The 21,748-nt window shown below is 40.2% G+C and overlaps 1 protein-coding gene across 6 annotated transcripts in view; it reads left to right on the plus strand.

The window, feature by feature from the left end:
• The window catches only part of PKHD1 (PKHD1 ciliary IPT domain containing fibrocystin/polyductin), a 579,994-nt gene that overhangs the window by 204,083 nt on the left and 354,163 nt on the right, over window positions 1–21,748 (plus strand). For all 6 annotated transcript variants that reach the window (XM_070074011.1, XM_051855614.2, XM_051855618.2 and 3 more), the window contains 2 exons: window positions 115–271; window positions 19,689–19,901. In XM_070074011.1, the coding sequence (XP_069930112.1) occupies window positions 115–271; window positions 19,689–19,901 (370 nt within the window). The remainder of the gene's footprint in view (window positions 1–114; window positions 272–19,688; window positions 19,902–21,748) is intronic.

The following is a 21,748-nucleotide window of genomic DNA, read 5'->3' on the forward strand; positions in this document are numbered from 1 at the left end:
GGCTAATTATGCTGTGTTGATGGAAAACAGAAAAAATCTCTCTGCATAAAAACAAACAAGCAATCCAGTAAAAAACAAAACAACAACAACAAAAAAATCACTTCTGTTTTTCAGGGCAACTTTTCCTTTCAGTTCTGCCGGAGGTGGTCCAGAGCTCACAGTTGGTATCCTGAGAGAGTGCCACAAGATGGCGACAACGTCACAGTGGAGAGTGGCCAGGTGCTACTGCTTGACACCAATACAAGCATCCTCAACTTGCTGCATGTTAAAGGTCCGTGGAGCTTGACTATCAGGAAAGTTCTTCTACACAGTTCTATCACATGTAGGGGCTGGAAGGAGGGGGACATTTTGGGTTAGTTCCAGAACTTGGTGGAACATTTATTTTCCAAAAAGTGGTCAGAAGGTTCAAAATGAAAGGACTTCCTTATGACTCTTAGAAGCACAGAGTGTGATTATTTTAAGTTTTACAAAAGCAAGAAGGTTAACAGTGTTCTCAAAGAATATACTGTTTTCTTCAAACCCTTTGTAGTTTTGCTTAACAAGTGCATCCCCCACAATATAGCAAAATGCCTTGAAATCGGTTCATGCTGCTGCCTTTGAACTTCCCTGCCAAGAAAGCAATGTCTTCCTGCTCTCCCCATGTTGTGGTTTTGACTACTTGGTCCCATGGAAAGTCATATAAATAGGCTTCCTTATTGCAAGACAAGCCACATAGCTCTAGGGCCTAGGAACTTGGAGGAGACTGAAAATTCATATTTCAGCTCTTCTACCACATCCATAAATGACTAAGTTGGCTATTTCACTTCCTTGTGCCATTTGGTACCTTATCTGTTAAATAATAATAAAAATCTTTCTTCTTCTAGTGGCTGATAATGAGGAATGGTTATCAAAGTGTCCCTGTTAATCAGCAAATGAAAATTGCTTGGGAGATGCAATTAGTTTGGGGTATCCACAAAATTGCACTGAAACACTATTCTTTAAGGATGTGTTTAAAGATTATTCTTTTGTCAGAGAGTATAGCAAGGAAGTTCTTCTATCCTCTGGTTCATTTCCCAAATGCTGGCAATAGCCAGACACGGGTCAGGCTGAATTCAGGACCCAGGAACTCCATCTGGGTCTCCCATGTGGGTAGCAGGGGCCCAAATACAGCCATCTTCTGGTGCCCTCCTGGGCACACTAGCAGGGAGATAGATTAGGAGCAGAATCGCTGGTACTCAAAATGGCATTCTGAGATGGGCTGCTGATGTTATATAGCTATGCTACCACATTTGCTCCAACTTTAAACAGATTTAACACTTACTCAGACATTTGTTCATTTTTTTATTTTAAAGATTTATTTATTAATTTATTTGAAAGTCATAGTTACACAGAGAGAGAATGAGAGGCAGAGGCAGAGAGAGAGAGAGAGAGAGGTCAGTGTTCCACCTGCTGGTTCACTCCCCAGTTGGCTGCAATGTCTGGAGCTGCACCAGTCTGAAGGCAGGAACCAGGAGTTTCTTCCTGGTCTTCCCACATGGGTGGCAGGGACCCATGGACTTGGACCGTTCTCTACTGCTTTCCCAGAACATAGCAGAGAGCTGGATTGGAAGTGGAGCAGCTGGGACTCAAACCAGTGCCCATATGGGATGCCGGCCCTGCAGGTGGTGGCTTTAACCACTACGCCACAGTGCTGGCTGCAGACATTTGTTCTTATGAGAGTAAGATTATGGGTACATGAGGGGGAAGTAAAATGTTTTGATTCCTGTTTCTTACAGACTGTCAGGTTTTTCTGATTGGGTCTTTTTTGTCCTTGTGCATTCTGGACACTGTGTTTTTTTTTTTTTTTTTTTTTTTTTTTTTTTTTTTTGTCTATCATACTAAGAATAATTTTTTAGTTAAATCAATCGATTAATGCCCTTTTTTGCGGGAAATGGTCTTTCAGCTAAAGCTCTTGTGGTGTGTGTGTGTAGCTATGGGGAGTACTGATTTGTTGACAACAATAAACCTTCTAAGGACTAGCAATGACAAAAGAAAAATATAGACTTAAAGCCTCCTCATAGAACAAATCCTTCTGATGTGCCTTTAATAGGGCTCCCCCCATAGCTGTCACCAAGCTTAGAGTCTTGGAATCCTGTCTCTGAGTATATTACTACTCCCAGGTAAATGTTTAATCAGCGAATGTTATTGATAGCATCAGAGACCAAAGAAGTAGAAAAGGCATCATAGAGATAGAGAAAGCAAAGGGTAGGAGAAAGGCAGGAGGATATATAATATACATTCAACTTCTCACTCTTCTAGTTTCAAGTTCTGAGCAACCCAAATATCTACCCCAACCTGTTACCTTCCAAAAGTGATTTTCTTTGATATTCCTCTTTAGGCAATATTTTACTCTCATATTATTCAGAATGAGTGAATCATATTTGGAAGAACAATCTCTTACCCTGTGGAGAGGGAAAAAGTCAGTTTTTTGATGGATCTGTTCTTTCTTTTGAGAGAACAGTTTGTAGGCATATAATATAAGTGGGAACTAGCTTCTCTACAATTAGGACACAGAAGTTGTTGGCATGAACATGGGAAGCAGTACACACAGCCGACTCAGAATGACAAACACCTTAAACAGCACTCTGATCTTAGAATCAACCCTTAAGGTATTCTGGTCTGGCTGAAAAGCCCATGAGGAAATTTCAGGCATGGAAAGCCAAGACTCTGTGGCAAAAAATGTTGTACATGAAGGATCTCTGTGAGTGAGACCCCAGTGGAAAGAAGGGGCCATCAAAGAAGAATGCACTTTTCTCTAATGGGAGGAGAGAACTTCCACTTTGCTTATGGCTCTTATTAAATATTGATGACGTTTGTGGACTCAAAAGGCTTCAACAGCCTTGGAAGCTCATGATAAGAGCCTTGGGTGATTGCTGACATCATAAATAAGAGTGTCAATTGTTAAATCAACAACAGGAGTCACTGTGCATTTACTCCCCACGTAGGACCTCTGTCTTTAATGAGTTAAACTATGAGAATTAACTATGAAACTTGTCTTCAAACAGTGCTTTATACTTTGTGTGTGTGTGTGGGTACAAATTGTTGAAATCTTTGCTCAGTATAGAGTTGGCCTGGTGTATATAAAGTTAATTAAAAAATGAATCTTAATGAAGAACGGGATGGGAGAGGAAGTAGGAGGTGGGATGGGAGTGGGGGTAGGAGGACTGGTATGGACAGAAAACCGCTATATTCCTAAAGTTATACCTATGAAATATGTATTCATTAAATAAAAGCTTTCTTTAACAAATTTGTTGGCATGGTGGTGAGTTGCCTAGAGTAAAACTGAGATTTTTATTGTAAATATGTAGGCCTTAACTTCTAGCAAGAATGAGAACAGGAAAGGGCATGCTCAAATTTTGTTCCACAGACAATTTGCGAATGCATATTAAGTGGCCTGGGAAAGCTGTGTGAAATACAAGAAAAATGTGAGGAATAATAGTTAATGTCAGTGATTTGTACATTTATTAAAGAAACATAGGAAGTAAATAGAATGAAATTTCTGGTTCTAAAACAGATGATGAGACAGAATGTGAACCGAAGTATTCAGAGTAGAGGATGGAAGATTAGAGTCGGAGAATGATCAGGAGCTTAGGAGTGTATCATTTGTGTCTGAGACGTGTTTTGGTCACATGGATATTAATATACACACAAAATCAAAATTTGAGGAGTTTCACCATCTCCCTTATTGGAACTCTATGTGTCCAATTAGGCTACAACCTTAGCAGCATCCTAAACATATTTCTTTTTCTCACATCCAATGAGATGATAAATCAATCAGTCCATTGTTTTAGCTGAATCTTCAACATGTGTCCCATGTATTAACATCTCCACTGTTATCAAGCTAATCCTAACCACCATAAATTTGGCCTGGACTATTTTAACTTGTCTCTTAATTAGTTTCTATGTTTCCAATTCTTTGTCTTGTTTAATGGCAGGATTCCAATTTCAATTGTAGCAGTAATGTACCCAGCTACATTTTTCTGACCTCCTTTGTAGCTAGATATAACCTTATAGCTAAAAGCTAATCAAAAAGTTAAGGGGAAGTATTATGTGAGGTATCTGGGAATTCCCTCTGTAGAGCTGACCCAGAAGGAGGCATACCCTATTTCTTCTGATTTCTTTGGTTTTTCACCTTCTGTTGTTTATGTATAATAGCTGCATATTAAGTGGCCATTTTGGATCATGAGGTAACTCATTAGGAAAGCAGAATAGCAGAAACCCAGGACCTTGATGACTTTGGAGTTGTTGTTTGACTGCCCACCTCTGAGATTGGTTTTGTGATAGAAAAATAAGACCTTGAGTGTTTAAGCTCTTGGGTTTGGCTTTTATGCTGTGTACTAAAGTAAGCCCCCAGCAGCATAGAGTCTATGTCTCAATTAGTTCTCTCCTAAAACTCTTCAATGATTTCTCATGTCACTAAGAATAAAGTCCAGAATCCTTATCATTATTTAATCTCCAATCCTTTCATTAGTTTTGTCTTCCTCATTTCTATTGCCCCAGCTCTGCTATGAATATACTTACCTCAGAACTTTTACCCATGACACAATGTCCTTTGTCTGGATTGTTCTTCTTTTAGATTCATGTGACTGCCTCACTTATTCCATTTGCTTCTTGATAGAAAATATCAATGTACCAGAGCAGGACCCCTCAGTTTTCTTTTCTAAAATTATAACTCATCTTCATTATTCTTTTTGTTTCGCATTTACTTTTTCTCATAATACTTATTATGACAGGACTTATTAGATATTTATTTGCTTGTTTATGGTTTGACTCCTCTTCTAGAATAAGTTCAAAAAGGCTAAAGACTCAGTTTATTTCCTGTTGTCTCCTTGAGGCCTAGGATAGTGCCTGACATGTGATGTGGGCTCAAATATTATGTGTTGATTGTTGAGTGAATGGACAAATAAATGGTGCAGAGTTTTGAGGTATATATATATATTTTTGACAGGCAGAGTGGATAGTGAGAGAGAGAGACAGAGAGAAAGGTCTTACTTTTGCCATTGGTTCACCCTCCAATGGCCACCACGGCTGGTGCGCTGCGGCCGGCACACCATGCTGATCCGAAGGCAGGAGCCAGGTGCTTCTCCTGGTCTCCCATGGGGTGCAGGGCCCAAGCACTTGGGCCACCCTCCACTGCCTTCCTGGGCCACAGCAGAGAGCTGACCTGGAAGAGGGGCAACCGGGACAGAATCCGGTGCCCCAACTGGGACTAGAACCTGGTGTGCCGGCGCCGCTAGGTGGAGGATTAGCCTATTGAGCTGCAGCGCCGGCCATATTTTTAAAATACTTACACTTTTAAATATTACTTTCCCCAACTGACTTTCACTGTCCTTTGTTTTTCTCATGGTTACACATATAATCACATACCACGCATTTATGTATATATGTATATGTACATACATGCACACTTATTCACTTCTGTACACATATTATATATGTATTTATATATATAATATGGATACACACAGTTATGCACATATGTATATAACTTAGAGTTGTTAGAAACAAAATCCATTGGCAAGTTCTCAGCTATTTCCATAATATTCCAAAGAATATATTCTACATGAAGTAAATATACTTGGGACAGATTAAGGATTAAAAAAAGGGAAGGTAGCTTACTTAACAGCTACATTTATCACTACTGTATGAACATACTATGTTCTATATACTATTTTCCATTAATGGAAACCAGCATCCTAATATGTAGAGGATAATACTCTTACATCAGACAAACCAATCCTTCTGTATTTATGTCCTCAACAGTCTTGAACTCTGTGCCTTTCTTTTATTTCCATCTATAAAATAGAATCACCATTTTTTTCCTTATAACTATGGCTTATTTAGTAGAAAGGAGCATTTTAAATTTCTTTGCAGTTATTGGGAACTAACACCAGTGACAAAGTTTTGTGCCATCTTTTATGACGATATAAGGTGATTCTTGAATTTTATTAAAGATGACATTTTTTGTCACCATTATTGCATTTATTATTATTTGACTTTCATTAGAAAAAAATCCAGAACTTTGTCTACTTCTTTCTTCTTCCAGTTTTTTTAAAATTATTTTTGGGATACTGTTAAACACAAAAGAGAATTAACCCAATCAATTAATACTAATGAGCTGGATGGAAATAGGCATATTGCCTTGATTTAGTTAATTATATTTTTCATTCTTTTATGTTAAGATGCCCAACGGCCATAGGCATCGCTGAATTAAAATTTATTATTTTTATTCCAAGTAAGTATGATGAGCCATAATAACAAAGAAAGAAACATTACTCTCTTGTCAGAGCAGGAGGCATCTTGGACAGAGGTTTCGGGCATGTGATCTGTAAGTGGGAAAGCATTCATTTTTCTTAAATGAATCAATGACTCTCTTCTGACCTGGTGGTCAAGCTGCTTGGTGTGAAGTGGCCTAGAGATAATGATAGATAAAGAGTCAATTAGGGGAGAATAAATTCTTCCCTTGGTATTAAGCTTTTGGATTTCAGAGTTGTTCTCTCTCTTTCTCTCTCTCACTCATGGTTCGCAAGAGTAATGTGAAATAATATGATAATTTGCTTTATGAAAGTAATCACTTCACTATATACACAAAAAGATTGTTGTAAACCTTAAATATATACATCGAGAAGGATAACATTTTGTATTTTTTTTTTTTTTTGCTACGCACAATGCTATTGCTTTAAAATGCTTCATCAGAAACTTGTTTCCAGACTCTATTGCTGCTTAATAGTGCACTGGTTCCCTTTAATGTGATTTTCTATTTCTTGGACTATTGGCATACACCAAGGCAGTTTAATGCTTGGCAGGCTCTTGAGACAGAAAGAACTTAGTCTGAATCTGGGCTCCACTACTACAAACTCTGTGACCTTGAGAAGTTGAGAATCTCGGTAAGCCTCAGATTTTCCCCATTAGGACAATGCCTAATTATCATGACAGCAGCATCAATAATGATAGCTACTACATATGGTCGGTTGTGACATATGTACATGATGATGGGTTGCTGGCTTCCTATGGACATTTTGAGTATTGAATGAGGGAATATTTGTAAAGCTCTTAGTACAGCGCCTGGTCCAGAATTAGGAATTCAATTAATGTTAGTTGTTTCTTTTGGACTGACAGAGATAACAGAAGAGATGGCTGAATATCAGGCTGAAGTTACAATTTTATTTCCAGATAGAGGCTGCTTCTATATACAAGGCAAACTGGATTACTGAAAGAATTAGCTGGGTAATAAAGACCTTGTATTGCTTTTGCCTCTGTTATCTTCGAAATGCATATTGAAGTGTTTTTCTTTCTTTTGTGACAGTAGGAAGAATACAGACTAGAAGTTGCAGAGTCTATCCATTTGATTGCCTACACTCTTCTTGTTACTTTGACTTCATAGAAGCACATTTTTTTTCTGGTGCAGCTTAGTATGGGGTTTGATTTTCTTTAAACTCTTTTTTTAGTCCACAATTCGAAGACATTCAGATCTCTTTGAGTTTATTTGGGGTTTCTATGGCATACAATTGGCTTATTGAGATGATGCACCTTTGCTTGAACCACTGTTAATTTCTTTCTTTCTTTCTTTTTTTTTTTTTTTTTTTTTTTGACAGGCAGAGTGGACAGTGAGAGAGAGAGACAGAGAGAAAGGTCTTCCTTTGCCATTGGTTCACCCTCCAATGGCTGCTGCGGCCAGTGCACCGCGCTGATCCGATGGCAGGAGCCAGGTACTTATCCTGGTCTCCCATGGGGTGCAGTGCACATGTACCTGGGCCATCCTCCACTGTACTCCCTGGCCACAGCAGAGAGCTGGCCTGGAAGAGAGGCAACCGGGACAGAATCCGGCGCCCCGACTGGGACTAGAACCCAGTGTGCCGGCGCTGCAAGGCGGAGGATTAGCCTAGTGAGCCATGGCACCGGCCTCACTGTTAATTTCTTTGTAGAAATTCTTCATTCATTGCAAAGGTTTGGGGATTTAAAAGTGAAGTATTAAGTGCTACACCCAGAACACACTTTTTATTTTTATTTTTTGTCTTTATTTTTTTTGAAAGATAAGAGTTACAGAGGGGAAGAGATGGAGGTGGAGGGAGAGAGATCTTCCATCTGCTGCTTCACTCCCCAAATGGCTGCAATGGCCATGGGCTGAGCTAGGTCAAAGCCAGGTGCCTGGAGCTTCCTCTGGGTCTCTCACATGGGTGCAGGCCCCCCAGCACTTGGATCATCTCCTACTGCTCTCCCAGGAGCATCAGCAGGGAGATAGATTTCAACTGGAGAAGCCTGGTCTCGGACCAGTGCCTGTATGGGAAGGTGGCACTGCAGGCAGAGGCCCAACCTGCTATGTCATAATGTTGCCCCCCCCACCCTCCAGAACACTGTTTTAAATGACAGGTATTTTATGCACTGTTACTTCTAGTTAGCACCAAACCAGTCTCAGATGTATGCTTCAGATAATGCTTTACTATGCGGTGATTTAGAAATGCAATGAAAGAAGACTTCCATGAGATATTACTTGTGGCTTCTCTGTGTGTCAGGTCAGTTGAGGCACTGCACAGATTACCCTGTGCCTATAATTTTGAAACCTTACAGAGAGTAGGTTGGACCTGAAGGAAATATATCTGAAGGCAAGATGGAGTTTTGAATAAAAATGAAGTATTCTGTATTACTATTGCTTTCTGTAACTGGGGAATATTTTGATCAATATGTGAGGGTTTTGTGGGCTGGTAAAATTTGTCTCACATTGGTAAATTTTAAATAACTTATCTGCAAGGTGGCTGTGAAAGAGGATTCACTGAATTACCTCCTATATTGGCTGAAACATAGCTACCCCTCAAGACCAGGAATGGGATGATTATGTATAACCAATACAGTGAGATTGGCTCATTGCAGAATGGTCAGAAATCTTCGACCCGAGTTCAAATTTGAGTCTGTCACATACCCTCTTGTGGATTTAGGTAAGATTCTAGTCCCCAGATCAATGCCCCAAATAGAAATGATGGTGATTTCCTTTCCTTTATAGGAGGAAAGTGGCTTGTGTAAACCCCTACCGCTTGTGTGCACCTGGTAGAGGAAAACAGTAAGGGAGATAATAGACTTTTTGCCTATATTTTCAAGCATGGCCCTGCATATGGGGCTGGTCTTTGCCATTGTCCAAAGCAGAAGATTGAGGAACAAGTCAGTATCAGAAAGAATTAACCTTAGATTTGCTGAAGTGTAGGTGTAAATCCCTTTCCCTGTGTGTCTTTCTTGGCCAGGCTTTTCTTGGTGACAAGTTAATGTGACTTACTTTTGGGAGCGGGGACTTTGCCTATGACTCAAACTAATTGGATCACTGATAGAATTCTGAATTGATTAAGAACTTGAATTACTTTTATGTCAATTCTTTACAAATATGACATTTGGGTACTTTTTTCTTCCTTCTATCTTCAGGGCAGCATATGGTGAACTAGGACATAGATAAGACAGCAGGAATCAGGTCAGTTTTTCTTCACCTTTGCATTACAGCACCATTACACCTCCAGGCAGGGAACAAGACTCAAGTAATTGTTGAGGAGTGAACTAATGAATGAGCTTCTGACTTGAAGAGGCAAATCAGTGGTAGTTGTGAGGTTCTCATTGACCAGAGTCCTTCCTGGTACCCTCAAATGTTAGTGGGTAAGTCCAGACACCAATTTCATTTGCTATTTGTGTATCAGGAGATCAGAGACAAAGGCTTTTTAATGTGGGGGACACTTGGCTCTGAAACCCCTTATTTTTCCCAATCAGACAATGACTTAAATAATTTACCTCCAGAGAACAGTCCCAGACACACTTGATTAGCCTTAAATGAAAGATAAGCCATTGCTATGAGAAAGGACATGCTTCCAATAGATGGGCAGACAGACAGATAGATAGATATTAAACAATTTACAGTTTTATGTTTTGACAACTTGGATATTGTAATATGAAAAATGCTATTGAAAGGGACCAGTCCCTTCCTAGCACAGAAGGTTATAATATTTTCAGTAATGAAAGATAAATGTTTCAAACTTCCTTACTTAAAACCCTTCATTGGTTTTCCATTTAGCCCTTAAGTTCAAGTCTAAACTTAATATGGTTTACAGGGTCCTCCAGGACTTGATCTCTCCTTACCTCTCTATCTCATTTGTTGATTGATGATCCCTAGATCCTATTTATCCAGAATGGGAATGGAGCTAGAAATCTGGAATATTTTTGTATCCAGGATTCTTGTACAAATGAAAATATAATAGAGACTCAGCATTTCATTGTTATTGTTTCCCATGTATCAAATATATTCCTGGGGTCAGGTAAAGAGAGGAGATATTCTCACTTTTTCAGTTAATGAAATTATAAGGAAACAACTGTTATCTTTCATATCCAACACTAATATCTTATATAGCCAAGTCATGTCTACAATATTCAGAGAGAAATACTGTTTGGAACCTTTTGGGAAAAAAAGATGCTCAGAGGAGTGTATCAAATTGCAGGCTGACAAAAAATTGTGATTAGGTTGATGCTAATTGAACTTTGATAAAAGAGAAGGGAGAAGATTATTTGAAAGAACTTGGTAATGAGGAATATTTTTATCTGCTCAGTATAGATATTGGGGAAAAACTTTTTTTTGTCTTTTATGTTTCTCTTCAGAAATAAGTTTCTTTCTGAAGTCGTAAGTGCCTTTTTAGGAACCCATAGAGCAGCCAGGGCTGGCACATTTAAATGCCAGAAGGCTTGTTGTGAAAAGGAAGTAGTGGTTTTTCAGAGGTAGAAAAGAAATTTAGATTTAGTTTGGTAGTAATTGCTAACAGTAGCTATAATAACAAGAGATTTACTTATATCTCTGTTTTTTCTTTTCTGAATTTCTGTTTATGCTTATGCTTTATATTGATTATACTGTTAAAATAGGTTAATTTGTAAAAACAGTCAAAACCCAAGTCATTATCTTTATCTTTTGTCTCAGTTATCTGTATTTTGGCCAATCCACTAAAACCTGAGTATCTTCATTCACTCAAAGAAACTCAACTTCACTGCAATTTTTCCGGGAGTGAAGACTGTATTATTTTTCTTTTATTTTAGCACCCAATAGAGGAGCAGGAAAACAATGGTAAATGTTGACTGAATGACTAAAATAATTAATTTATAATTCTGGGTTTGTATTTATTAGACTGTATTAGGTGATATCAAGTATTGCAACACAGTAGATGCCTAGAGAATCACTTAATTTACCTATGACAGTGGCTTTCAAAGTGTAGCGCTCAAAAGCATGTTTCTTATCACTTGAGAACTTGCATGAAATATAAATTTTGGGGTCCCACAGCAAACCTACTCTGGAGGTAGGGCCACCAGTCTGTGCTTCTGGTGTATGCCTAAAACAATAAAGGGAACTGTGTAGCATTCATTGTAAGGAGTGGGAGCCAAATAACCCGGCCTGCCTACTTTTTTCCCAAAGGCTACTTGAATCTTTGCAAAGAATTCTGGAAACTTGTCTGACCACATTGAATGTGCTTATCCTGAGCATAGCATTTCTAGTTGTACATGATTCTTTATCCTACCAGAGAAATCTGAACTGGTGAAAACTATTGCTCCCAACTGCTATTATCTGCTGCTCTGAGTCAGAGACTTTATTTTAGATATGTTTTTCCCTTGGCATTACCCATTTGACTGTAGCACCAGGCTAATTAAAGAATTAGTATGTGGCATTCATTCTGGGGAGGTGTATGATTCTTTTCCTGCTTACAGAGAATACTTTTGTAAATACTTTCTAGTTCATATTTTCTTTTTTTAATCAGGCAAAGACATTACAATTAAAATACCATTAAAGTGATTCTGGCAAGTATTGCAATAAGCATGTTTTTTAATTAAAGGAAGAACAGGGGGATGCATAAGCAGCATCAGCTAAAAAGGAAAATTTCCTCTGATATCTATTTTGATTGAAACAAAAAAGCAATGGAAATGCAGAAGCAGCAGCCTCTTCCTCCGTGTGTGGCTTCATCCCAGGTTGCTAGGTTTAGGTGTTCTGTGCTTGATTAATTAGTAGCCAGCCAGAGAGTCCATTCCCTTTGCCCCCAATCCTTAAAGCCTGATTTATGCCTCACATCCCCCATGAATATGTGAGAGCTCAGGCATCTATTTCCTGAGCTGCTAGTGGATAGGATTATGGAGCGTGGACTGAGCTCTTGGGGGCTCTCGTTTGCCAGCCAAATTGATTTTCCGCCTCTCTGGCTGGGGACAAGCCCACCTCGAAGGCTTCCAGGCTCTGCTCCAGTGGATCAGACACAAGTCTAATCCGGATCTTGCCAACAAAGGAAGCTGTGTGCATCCCCATCACAATGCAAGCTTCGGGCTGTGGCTGCCTTCCCTAAATGCTACTCTCCTCTTCTTTACCTCCTTTTGACTGCCCTCTCCAAAGCAGCACGATGTAGTAGGGCACAGCAATGTACCCCAAGTCTGCTCAGATTAATCAGCCGACTCTTCTTATGACTCAGGGCACATTGTCCATCTTCGATGGATGATCATCTTAATTCTTCAGGGAAAGGAAATTCCATAGGCTCCGCTGATGATTCCTTTAACTATTTAACAATTCAAAGGTAATGAGATATAGGTTGCTGAACATTTCATTCTTTATTTAAGAGGCAGGAAGGGATGGTGGTGGGAAAGAGAAACAGAGACAGAGAGATCTTCCATCTGCTGGTTCACTTCCTAAATGTCCAAAATAGCCTGGGGTCTGCCAGGCCAAAACTGGGAACCAGGGCCTCCATCTGGATCTCCAAGATGGGTGTCAGGGACAGAAGCTGTTGAGTCAATTTCTCTATCTCCCAGAATGCACATTAATGAGAAGCCAGAACTGGAAAGAACCCAAGTACTCTATATGGGATGCAGGCATCCTACATGATGTCTTAACCACTACGCCATTCCTTCATAGTTCTTAAAGCTGGTGACTCCACAACTTTCCAATTCTCCTAATTCAACTATTTATTTTACTCATTTTAAGAAGCTTTTAAATATTGATGTTTGATAATTTTTCTCCCTCATCTCTCTTCTGCTTATACCCCCTAAAAGATTTCACTTATTTTTGTTATTTTAATTCCATTCTTTCAACAATGACTTAGTGAATGATTATCACATTCTCCAACTGCCAAGAACTGTTCTAGGCACAGAAACTATGATGGGAACAAAATAGACCAAAACTTTGCTCTCATGGGGTTTACTTCTCTAAGGCAAATAGTCAATAAGCCAGAAAAAAAAAAGTATACATGTTTTTAGACTTGTTTGGTGCCATGGAAGAAAGCTGCAGAAAAGTGAGTGGGGATTCCACATAAGGGAGGTAGCTTGGGGAATTTCCACACAGTAAGGGCACAAGTTGTGAGCTGTGGGAGCAAAAACTTCAGTGTGACAGGAGCACCGTGAGCAAGGGAGAGGGCGATAGGCATTGGGCCAGAGAAAACCAACCCTGAGAGTGTGGTCAGCTTCCATTCTGATGGTCATGGGAGCCTCTGGAGAATGTAGAGCAGAGAGGTGATATGTGATAGGCTTTATACTAAAAGAAAAGCAAACAATACTGGTGCTTTTTGAGAACTGACCCTGAGGTGAGGGAAGACATAGGAAGCTGAATAAGGAAGCTGCTATCGTATTTCAGGGGTGGCATGAAAGTGCTTAGACCCCAGCAGTTTATTGGAGATGCTGGGAAGTATTGGATCTTGGAGTTATTTTGAAGGTAGGATACTTAAGTTTCCTGAAGGATAAGTTGTGGGGTAAGAGACAGAGAAAGGTCACTAGAGTTTTTGGATGGAGCAAATGGAAGAATGGGGTTATCATTTACACAGGTGGGATAGACTGTGGACAAGACGAGGAGTCCACCTTTCGAGATGCAAGGTTAAGAACCCTTTCCAAGTAGAAATGTTGAGTAGGTGGTTGTGTGTCTGAGTCTTCAGCTGAAGCCCAAGGTCAGGGTTGGTGATATCAATTTGGGAGCGACCAGCAATTAGCATCCTATGGTATTTAAAACTCTGGGAGAAGATGGATCAACCAAGGTGGAGTTCATAGATTAAGAAGTGTTCAGAGGACTGAGTCTTGGAACTCAAGTTTGTGGTTGGAGGATCAGGAGCATCCGGCAGAAGGGGCTAACAAGGGAATACCTGGGAACTGGGAAGAGAACTAGGAGAACACAGTGCTGGATGCCCGAGGGGAAGGATTTCCAGGGAAAAAAAAAGAGTGAAAATGAAAAAGTGTTATCAAATGCTGCCAACTACTCAGAAAACTGATGGTTAGGCACTGGACCTAGGATTCACCAGTGTGGTTGCCCTTTATGATCTAGACAAGAAAAATTTTGGTAGAATGCTCAGGCAAAGGCTTGACTGGGGAGGGTTTGGAAGAGAGTGGAAGGGAAGAGTTGAAATTAGCAGGTATTGCAGCACTTTTGAAGGGTATCATCGTAGGATAATATTTACACTTTAATTTTTTTTTCTGTAGGGTGAAACAGTTATAACTATGTACGTATTTTCTTTAAAATAAAAACCAACAAATTATTTCGTGGCTATTTTAGATGATGGTTAATTGTAGAGTTAGCCGGAAACAGGTTTTGATGTTTTTAGCTGCTAAAAGTATCTTTATTTTCTCTTTAAAATAAATTAAAAAGATGTTTAATGGGAAGAAGTGATTACATGTAAAAAGTCGTGTTTATTTATTTACTTTAGAGGGGAAGTAACAATAATGATGGTTGATTGATTTTTATAAAATTACCCAAGGTCACTTGTGGGACACAGTCAGCTCTCATGAAAGTCATAACAAGCAATTTAAGGGTCACAGCCAAAGGCTTATTTCTACCCTGCTCTTCACTCAACTTTCAGAAATGGGGTCAAGCTCTATAAAGTGGAGAAATAAAGTTCTCCCACTGCCCTCTCGTACTCAAGTAACAATTCTTTGAGGCAGTTCACTATCTATTTATTTTAAGCTAATGAAGTGTGAGGTTGAAAACTTTGGCACAGAATTAGATTAAACATAAGCTTTATGTTCTTTCCCATGAAACAGCTTTCATTTTGATTAATCCTAAATTCTTCATCAGCCTCTCTCTTTCGTGTACGTAGATGTCCTTATACCCACTGATAAAATGAGGAGGAGTTACTTTTTAGCAGGGGTTAATAATGTCCATATCAATTAATTAGTCCTGCTTACAGCCCTCTTGACAACACAAATCATTCATTTTCTTGGGGCTGAGCTTTTCTCCCTTCATTAGCATCATTATTAGTTCCTGTCAGTAAATGATGGTTCAAAATTTCTACCAATTTGTTTCAGTGTGTTTGCTATTTTGCTTAATGTTACAAAGGACAGAGTACAGATTTATACGTTTATACACTAATCCTTGTAATCTGCTTCAAATTCATTTTGGAATGAGGCAAGGTGTATCTACATTAACAAAGTTGAAATAAATCATATATAAACAAACCATAGGCAAACTTACTTAGGTTAACACATGTTTTCTTTTAAATGTAACCATGAAAACAACCCTAATTAATGAAAAAGCTACCAGGAAGAGTTTGTGGAAGTGGATGGAATATGAGCATTTCTATCAGGTAGTGCTAGGTTCTAATGCTTGGCTCTGCCTAATCTGAGCGGAAGAGGTCTGAGCTTCTCTTAGCCCACATACTGCTCTGTGAATTATGGAATGTGACACTGACCTCCCAGGTTGGTTTCAAAGGTCATTTCAGGCAACAAATCTAAAGATTTTGGCACCTGGTAGGTACTTAATAAATGTTAGTCCTCTTGTCTTCCCTGTAGTCTTATTTGAATTCCTGACCATGCACATAAAATCATTCTCAAGTGAAATTCAAAGTTCACTGCAGCATAGGTGGTATCAAAAAACATGAATTTCTATCCCCATTACTGTCAAATGCATATCTGACTGCATTCTTAAAGATACAGATATCAAATGTTCTAACATTCAAAGGAGCCTCAGGGAGTGCAACAGTCTGTCTTCCACTTTTTTTAAGGATTTATTTTATTTATTTGAAAGAATGACAGAGAGAGGGAAAGACAAAGAGAATGAGATCTTTCATCCATTAGGTTCACTCCCCAAATGACTGGGATGCTCAAGGTTGGGCCAGGCTGAAGTTAGGAGCCAGAAATTCCATCCAGGTTTCCCATGTGGGTGACAGGAGTCAAAGTACTTGGTTCATCTTCTGATGCCTTACCAGCCTCATTAGAAGGGAGCTGGATTAGAAGTAGAGCAGCTCAGACTTGAACTGGCGCTCCTGTGGGATACTGGTGTAGCAGGTGGTGGGTTACACTGCTGTACCACAGTGCCAGCCACAGTCTATCTCCCACTTTTATGATTAGAAAATAGATCATTCCTAGGCATTGAGTAGGGCATGTTTGAAAACTGAGTAATCTGAGCCCCAGAAATTTTATAGGAATTATCTAGGTTCATTGAGAGGTAAATAGCATCAGGACAGTAACCCTGAATCTGTGCCCCACCTTCACCACTTACTCATCAAGATCAGTTCAGATTTCCTGACTGTTTATGATAAGGGAGTCCTGACATGCAAATCCATGGTATATCAGTTGAATGTAATTAGTTAGGACATTAATGACATGTGGCTGGGAGTGAAAAAAGTTTAGTAAACATCACAGGTCACATTTATTCCTTCTTGTTCACAGCAGAATTCATGTTCATTACTGCTTTTCTATGTGTTATGACAATGGAGGAGAAAATTCAAATTTTTGGTGGATCCTTTCAAACTCTGGGAAGTAATGTGGTAGATTTCTGGCATTAAGCCTACAGGTTACCAAAGGATAGTTCCTTGCTTCTTAAATTGTTTACTTAGAGTACAGTATATATGACATATCTTAAAAGGAATGTTAAGACTAGAAATAGTGAGATGTGGGAAGAGGATGGTAGGGTAGTACTAAAAGGTGGGGCAACTGTAGAAGAAATAAGGGGGAAATACAGATGGTGAGTATGATGATAGCAGCACACATCATCGCAGTAAGTGTCAAGTGGGCATCAAACCCTAGACCAGGGATCTGCAAGTATTATTTCAACAAATATCACCATAATTCTTTGAGGGAAGAAATCTTACCATGCACAGTTATAGAAGAAGAAACTGGATACCTAGACGGAGTGTGTCATTCAAAACTGGAACAGTAAAGGAAGAGCAATTTAATGGATCTAGTCCAAGTAAACATACCGTGACTGTTACTGATGGAGTGTGGCTTGAGTTTTAGGATGATGAGGCTTAATGAAAAAAGCCAAGAAACACTGAACAGAAGGTTTGATTAAAAGGTCAGGAGAAAAGTGGCCTCCATATCCATCTATTGGGTTCAAATATTTATTGATCACAATCTCTGAGCTAATATAATGGTAAACAAAAATGCTCAATTTAGAAATAAACTTAGGTAATAAGTCTTGCTCTCCATGAACCCTCACTAAGATTTTACTTATTCATGGTAGAATCTGCCTTTTACACCATTTCTGACATTCTGCTTTCTCTCCAAAATTTACTATAGCTCATTGAAACAACATATGAGCTTATAGAGTAAACATAATAACATGCTTTTTGAGAAAGTGGGACTCAGTGTGTGTATGTATGTATGTATAAGGAAATTCAACTGCTTAAATCAGATTCTCAATTATGGACACATTTGTTCATTTTCATTCATTAACAATTATGTGTTAAGTTTCAGCTACTTGTCAGTTACTGTTCTAAACACTAGGAATTGAGAAATGAGCAAAACAGATAATTGTCCTGATGTATGCACATATTGTAGAGGTGGGGTGTGGGAAGGCAGGAAACAAAGGCAGAAACAATGTATCTGATGTCAAGAGCTATGAAGAAAAATGGATTTGGGTAAGGTACTAGGGCTTGTTATTTTTATATAGACTGGAAAAGAGAGATCTGGGTGAGAAACTAATGTTTGAATGGAATCAAGAGAGATGGAGGGAGGGTCCTTGTGAATGCCTGACAGAGGAATTTTCCAGGTAAGGAAAATTCACACAGATTCAGAGGACTGTTTGAGAATTAATATGCAGGGCTGTGAATTTGGAACAGATGAGTGAATAGGTCTGTTTAAGAAGATGATGTTGGAGGTGGCTGGCATTGCAGTGCAGCGGGCTAAGCTGGCATTAGAGTCCTGGCCATTCCACTTCTGATCCAGTTCCTTGCTAATGCACTTGGAAAGCAGTGGAAGATTGCCTATGTGCTTGAGCACCTGCTAACCCATGTGGGAGACCTGGATGGAGTTCCAGGCTCTAGGCTTTGGGCTCGCCCAACCCTTGCCATTAAGGCCATTTGGGGAGTGAACCAGCAGATAGAATATTTCTTTCTTTGTTTCTGTTACTCTTGTCTTTCAAATAAATAATTCAATAAATAAATCTTAACAAAGATGATGTTAGAGAAGTATTCAAATGGGGTAGCAAGTCATGAGGGGCATTTTGTAGCCCCATAAAAGGACTTTGACTTTTATTGTGAGTGAGATGCAAAGCTATTGCAGGGGTTGGATAAGAGGATCTCTGGGGTTTCCCATATAAAGTCACAACTCTGGGCACTTTGTCACAGGGTGGATGAGTCCAGTTCATTGCTTTTGCAAACCACTCATAGGAGGAAGGTGGATTTGGTGACTAATTCAGTTTAAAGTATTTATAGGGAATGCTTTAATTTATTTTGACATTGTTGAGAAAATTATATGTGAAGTGTAAATTTCCTAAACCATTTTAAGGAAAGGTGTTAGAGGACAAAAGTTTTCAGTATTTTTCAGAAAATGTAATTTTATGAAATAATATTCACATGTTATGGCAGATTTAGACAGTAGAGTAAAATCACATCTGCATTTTGTTATTAAATGACAGGAAACAAGTCTTTGTTAAGAAATGGAAATTTTTTAAAAAGGTATTGTGTGACTCAATCAATGGAAGTCAGTCTGGAAAATCAGGCAGAGAAAATAGGAAAGAATCAGGGCATTTGGAGGATAGTGGGAGATTGGCCTGTAATAGCCTCTTAAGAAAGGATGCGCTCTTACGCCTTAGAATGTCACTACTGGAAAACATTTTGCATCTTCTATTGCATTTTGCTCCTCAATCCTTTTGAAACCCAGGTATTAGGCTCAGGCTTTAGGAGGATAAGAAGTTCATTGACAGTCCTTCTCTTTTATTGAGGCAGAGGAATTCCTCAAGGAAACGAGTGTCATTATTAAAATAAAGCATAATGGATGCCAGTCAGCTAAAACACTACAAATGCCATGATGTTAGATCTAATTGTACATCAATTTACCATAATTCTTACAGTTTTGGCACATTTTATTATGTTTCCATTTCTTATATACTTGTTTCCCAGTCATTTTTAAACCTTAATTTTATAAGTTGTTTTTATCTCTTATTCGTTGGTAAATTTAGTGACCTTCTTATTCCTTATTTAACTATGGCTAAATTATTGAACATTTAGATTATTATCTTAAAAATATTTTAAAAAGTAACACTGTAGTGATTCATGATAGCCAGCTTAAACTGGCTTAGTAACATAGCACTTCTACTCCTGGGTATCTGATCTACCCTTTTGTGCTCCTGGAAGAGAGGGTAATATAAAGTAAGTATAAATTTCTTCAGGGGTTACAAACACAGATTTCATCTAACCTTGGAATGATCAAAATAGGGTGAGTCTCAGCCTTCCAGTGACTGACAGTTTTTGTTTTGTTCATCCCATTAGGAGGCAAGCTGGTTTTCATGGACCTAGGACCCATCGAGCTCAGGGCCCATGCCATACTTGTTTCTGATGGTGGAGAGCTCCGGATTGGATCTGAGGCTGAGCCCTTCCAAAGCAGAGCTCAAATCAAACTCTATGGGAGTTCCTACTCTTCCACCTTCTTTCCCTATGGAGTCAAGTTCCTTGCAGTAAGGAATGGAACTCTTTCCCTGCATGGTGAGTAAAAGAGAAAGAATGAAGTTTATCTGTGTCTAGAAAATCTGTGGGCAATGGCAAATGATAAAACTATTTAAAATCTTTGGCTCTATGTTGAAGCAATAAGGTCAATTACAACCTGGCACCATTTCCCTAAATAACAAATAAAATTGCTATGATTCCTATGACAGAGTATTCTACAGATTCAGATTACTTGCTCTCCTTTCTATAATAGGATTACTCACCTTTGCCCACTCTGGTTATTTTCAATGCTTCCCTATGAGTGGACCGCCCTTCCCTGCCCACTGAGAGTACGCTAAGCCGTGGACTTGCTTTGGTCAGAGAAATAAGCAGAAATGATGTACATGGCAAAGTGGATGTTGTCGCTCCCCCTCTTCGTGGAGGAACGACACAGGACCCTGCGCTGTTCTTTCGTCTGCTCGGCCCTCCCCGGGTTCCCTGCTGGTTCTTCCCGGGTTGGCTACTGTCCCTTCCACCTCCGTGGAAGGGCGGTTCCCCCTGGCCACATTCCCCACTTCCGCAGGGGAGCGGCACTCCGCCGGCCGGCTCTCTGGGGGCTGCACAGGTGTTCCCCTTAGATGTTCCCCTTAGATGTTCCTGGTGCATGCCGTCTCTCTCCTCCTTTATAGTCCTCCTCCGCCAATCCCAACTCGGCTGCCCACATGCCGAGTACGCTGCTCTCCAATCAGGAGCAAGTCCTACAGTTTATTGGTTGAACTGGAGGCAGCTGTGCGGAAGCTGTTTACTTCTCTCCCAGCGCCATATTGTGGGAGAGCAGATGCATAGAATAAGTCTTAATTCCAGTAACTCAGTCCAGTCCGGATTGCTCCCCACAGATCCCCCTTTCTTTTTATTTTTTGGCGTTGATACGCGCCTGTCTTCGGTGTCCCATGGCACACACTCTGTTCTACTTGCTAGAGTTGCCACAGGTTCTTACAAGTCCTATCAATCAGGCAAACCGAATCCGGGTCCTCTCTTCGCCATGTTGTGAGGAGGTTTTTAGGCGCTGATGCGCGCCTGTGTTCGGTGCCCTGCAGCGCATGCTCTGCTCTGCCTGCAGGGGCTTACAAGCCCTAACAATCAGGCAAACCGAATCCAAGCCTTCTAATTGCTGTATTGTGGGGAGGCCTTACTGATGTTAATTCGTGCCTGTCTTCGGTGACCTGCGGCGCATAAGCTGCTAGCCGCCCGCAGGTGCTCATCGCCTCACTTAATCAGGCAGACCAAATCCAAGCTCTCACATTGCAGTGTTGTGGAGAGGCCTTATTGATGTTAATTCGTGCCTGTCTTCGGTGACCTGAGGCGCATAAGCTGCTAGCCGCCCGCAGGTGCTCACCGCCTCCCTAATCAGGCAGACTGAATCCAAGCTTTCTCATTGCCATGTTGAGGGGAGGCCTTTCTATTTCTCTATTTCTCTATCTCCGGGCATTCCTATTTCTCCCATTTTACTTCTATCTTCCAGCATTCCTATTTCTCTCATTTTACTTCTAAACTTCTGTTTCTCTTATCCCCGCAGCTTCCCGCTCTCATTTTACTTCTAAACTTTTGTTTCTCTTATCCCCGCGGCTTCCCGGCTGCGCCTGCCCCGAGGCTATTTCTCGGCGGCTTTCTGGCTGAGCCGCTTCAGCCCGCGTCTCTCTCATCTGCGCGGCTCGGCTTTGCGCGCACACTCCGCGGTCTCGCACTTAGCCCTTTCGCGTCTGAACCACGGCCTCGCGCCAGCCCCGCGTTCCCTATCTATTCACGCCCCGTGCTCTCTCTGCACGCGGCGGCTTCCGCGAGTCATACAGCGTAGCTTGCGTCTCCACCACTAGCATTCAATCCAAGTTCCCCGGGCTAGCCTGGCG

Source organism: Oryctolagus cuniculus, chromosome 5, assembly GCF_964237555.1.
Source record: "Oryctolagus cuniculus chromosome 5, mOryCun1.1, whole genome shotgun sequence".
Lineage (NCBI taxonomy): Eukaryota > Metazoa > Chordata > Mammalia > Lagomorpha > Leporidae > Oryctolagus > Oryctolagus cuniculus.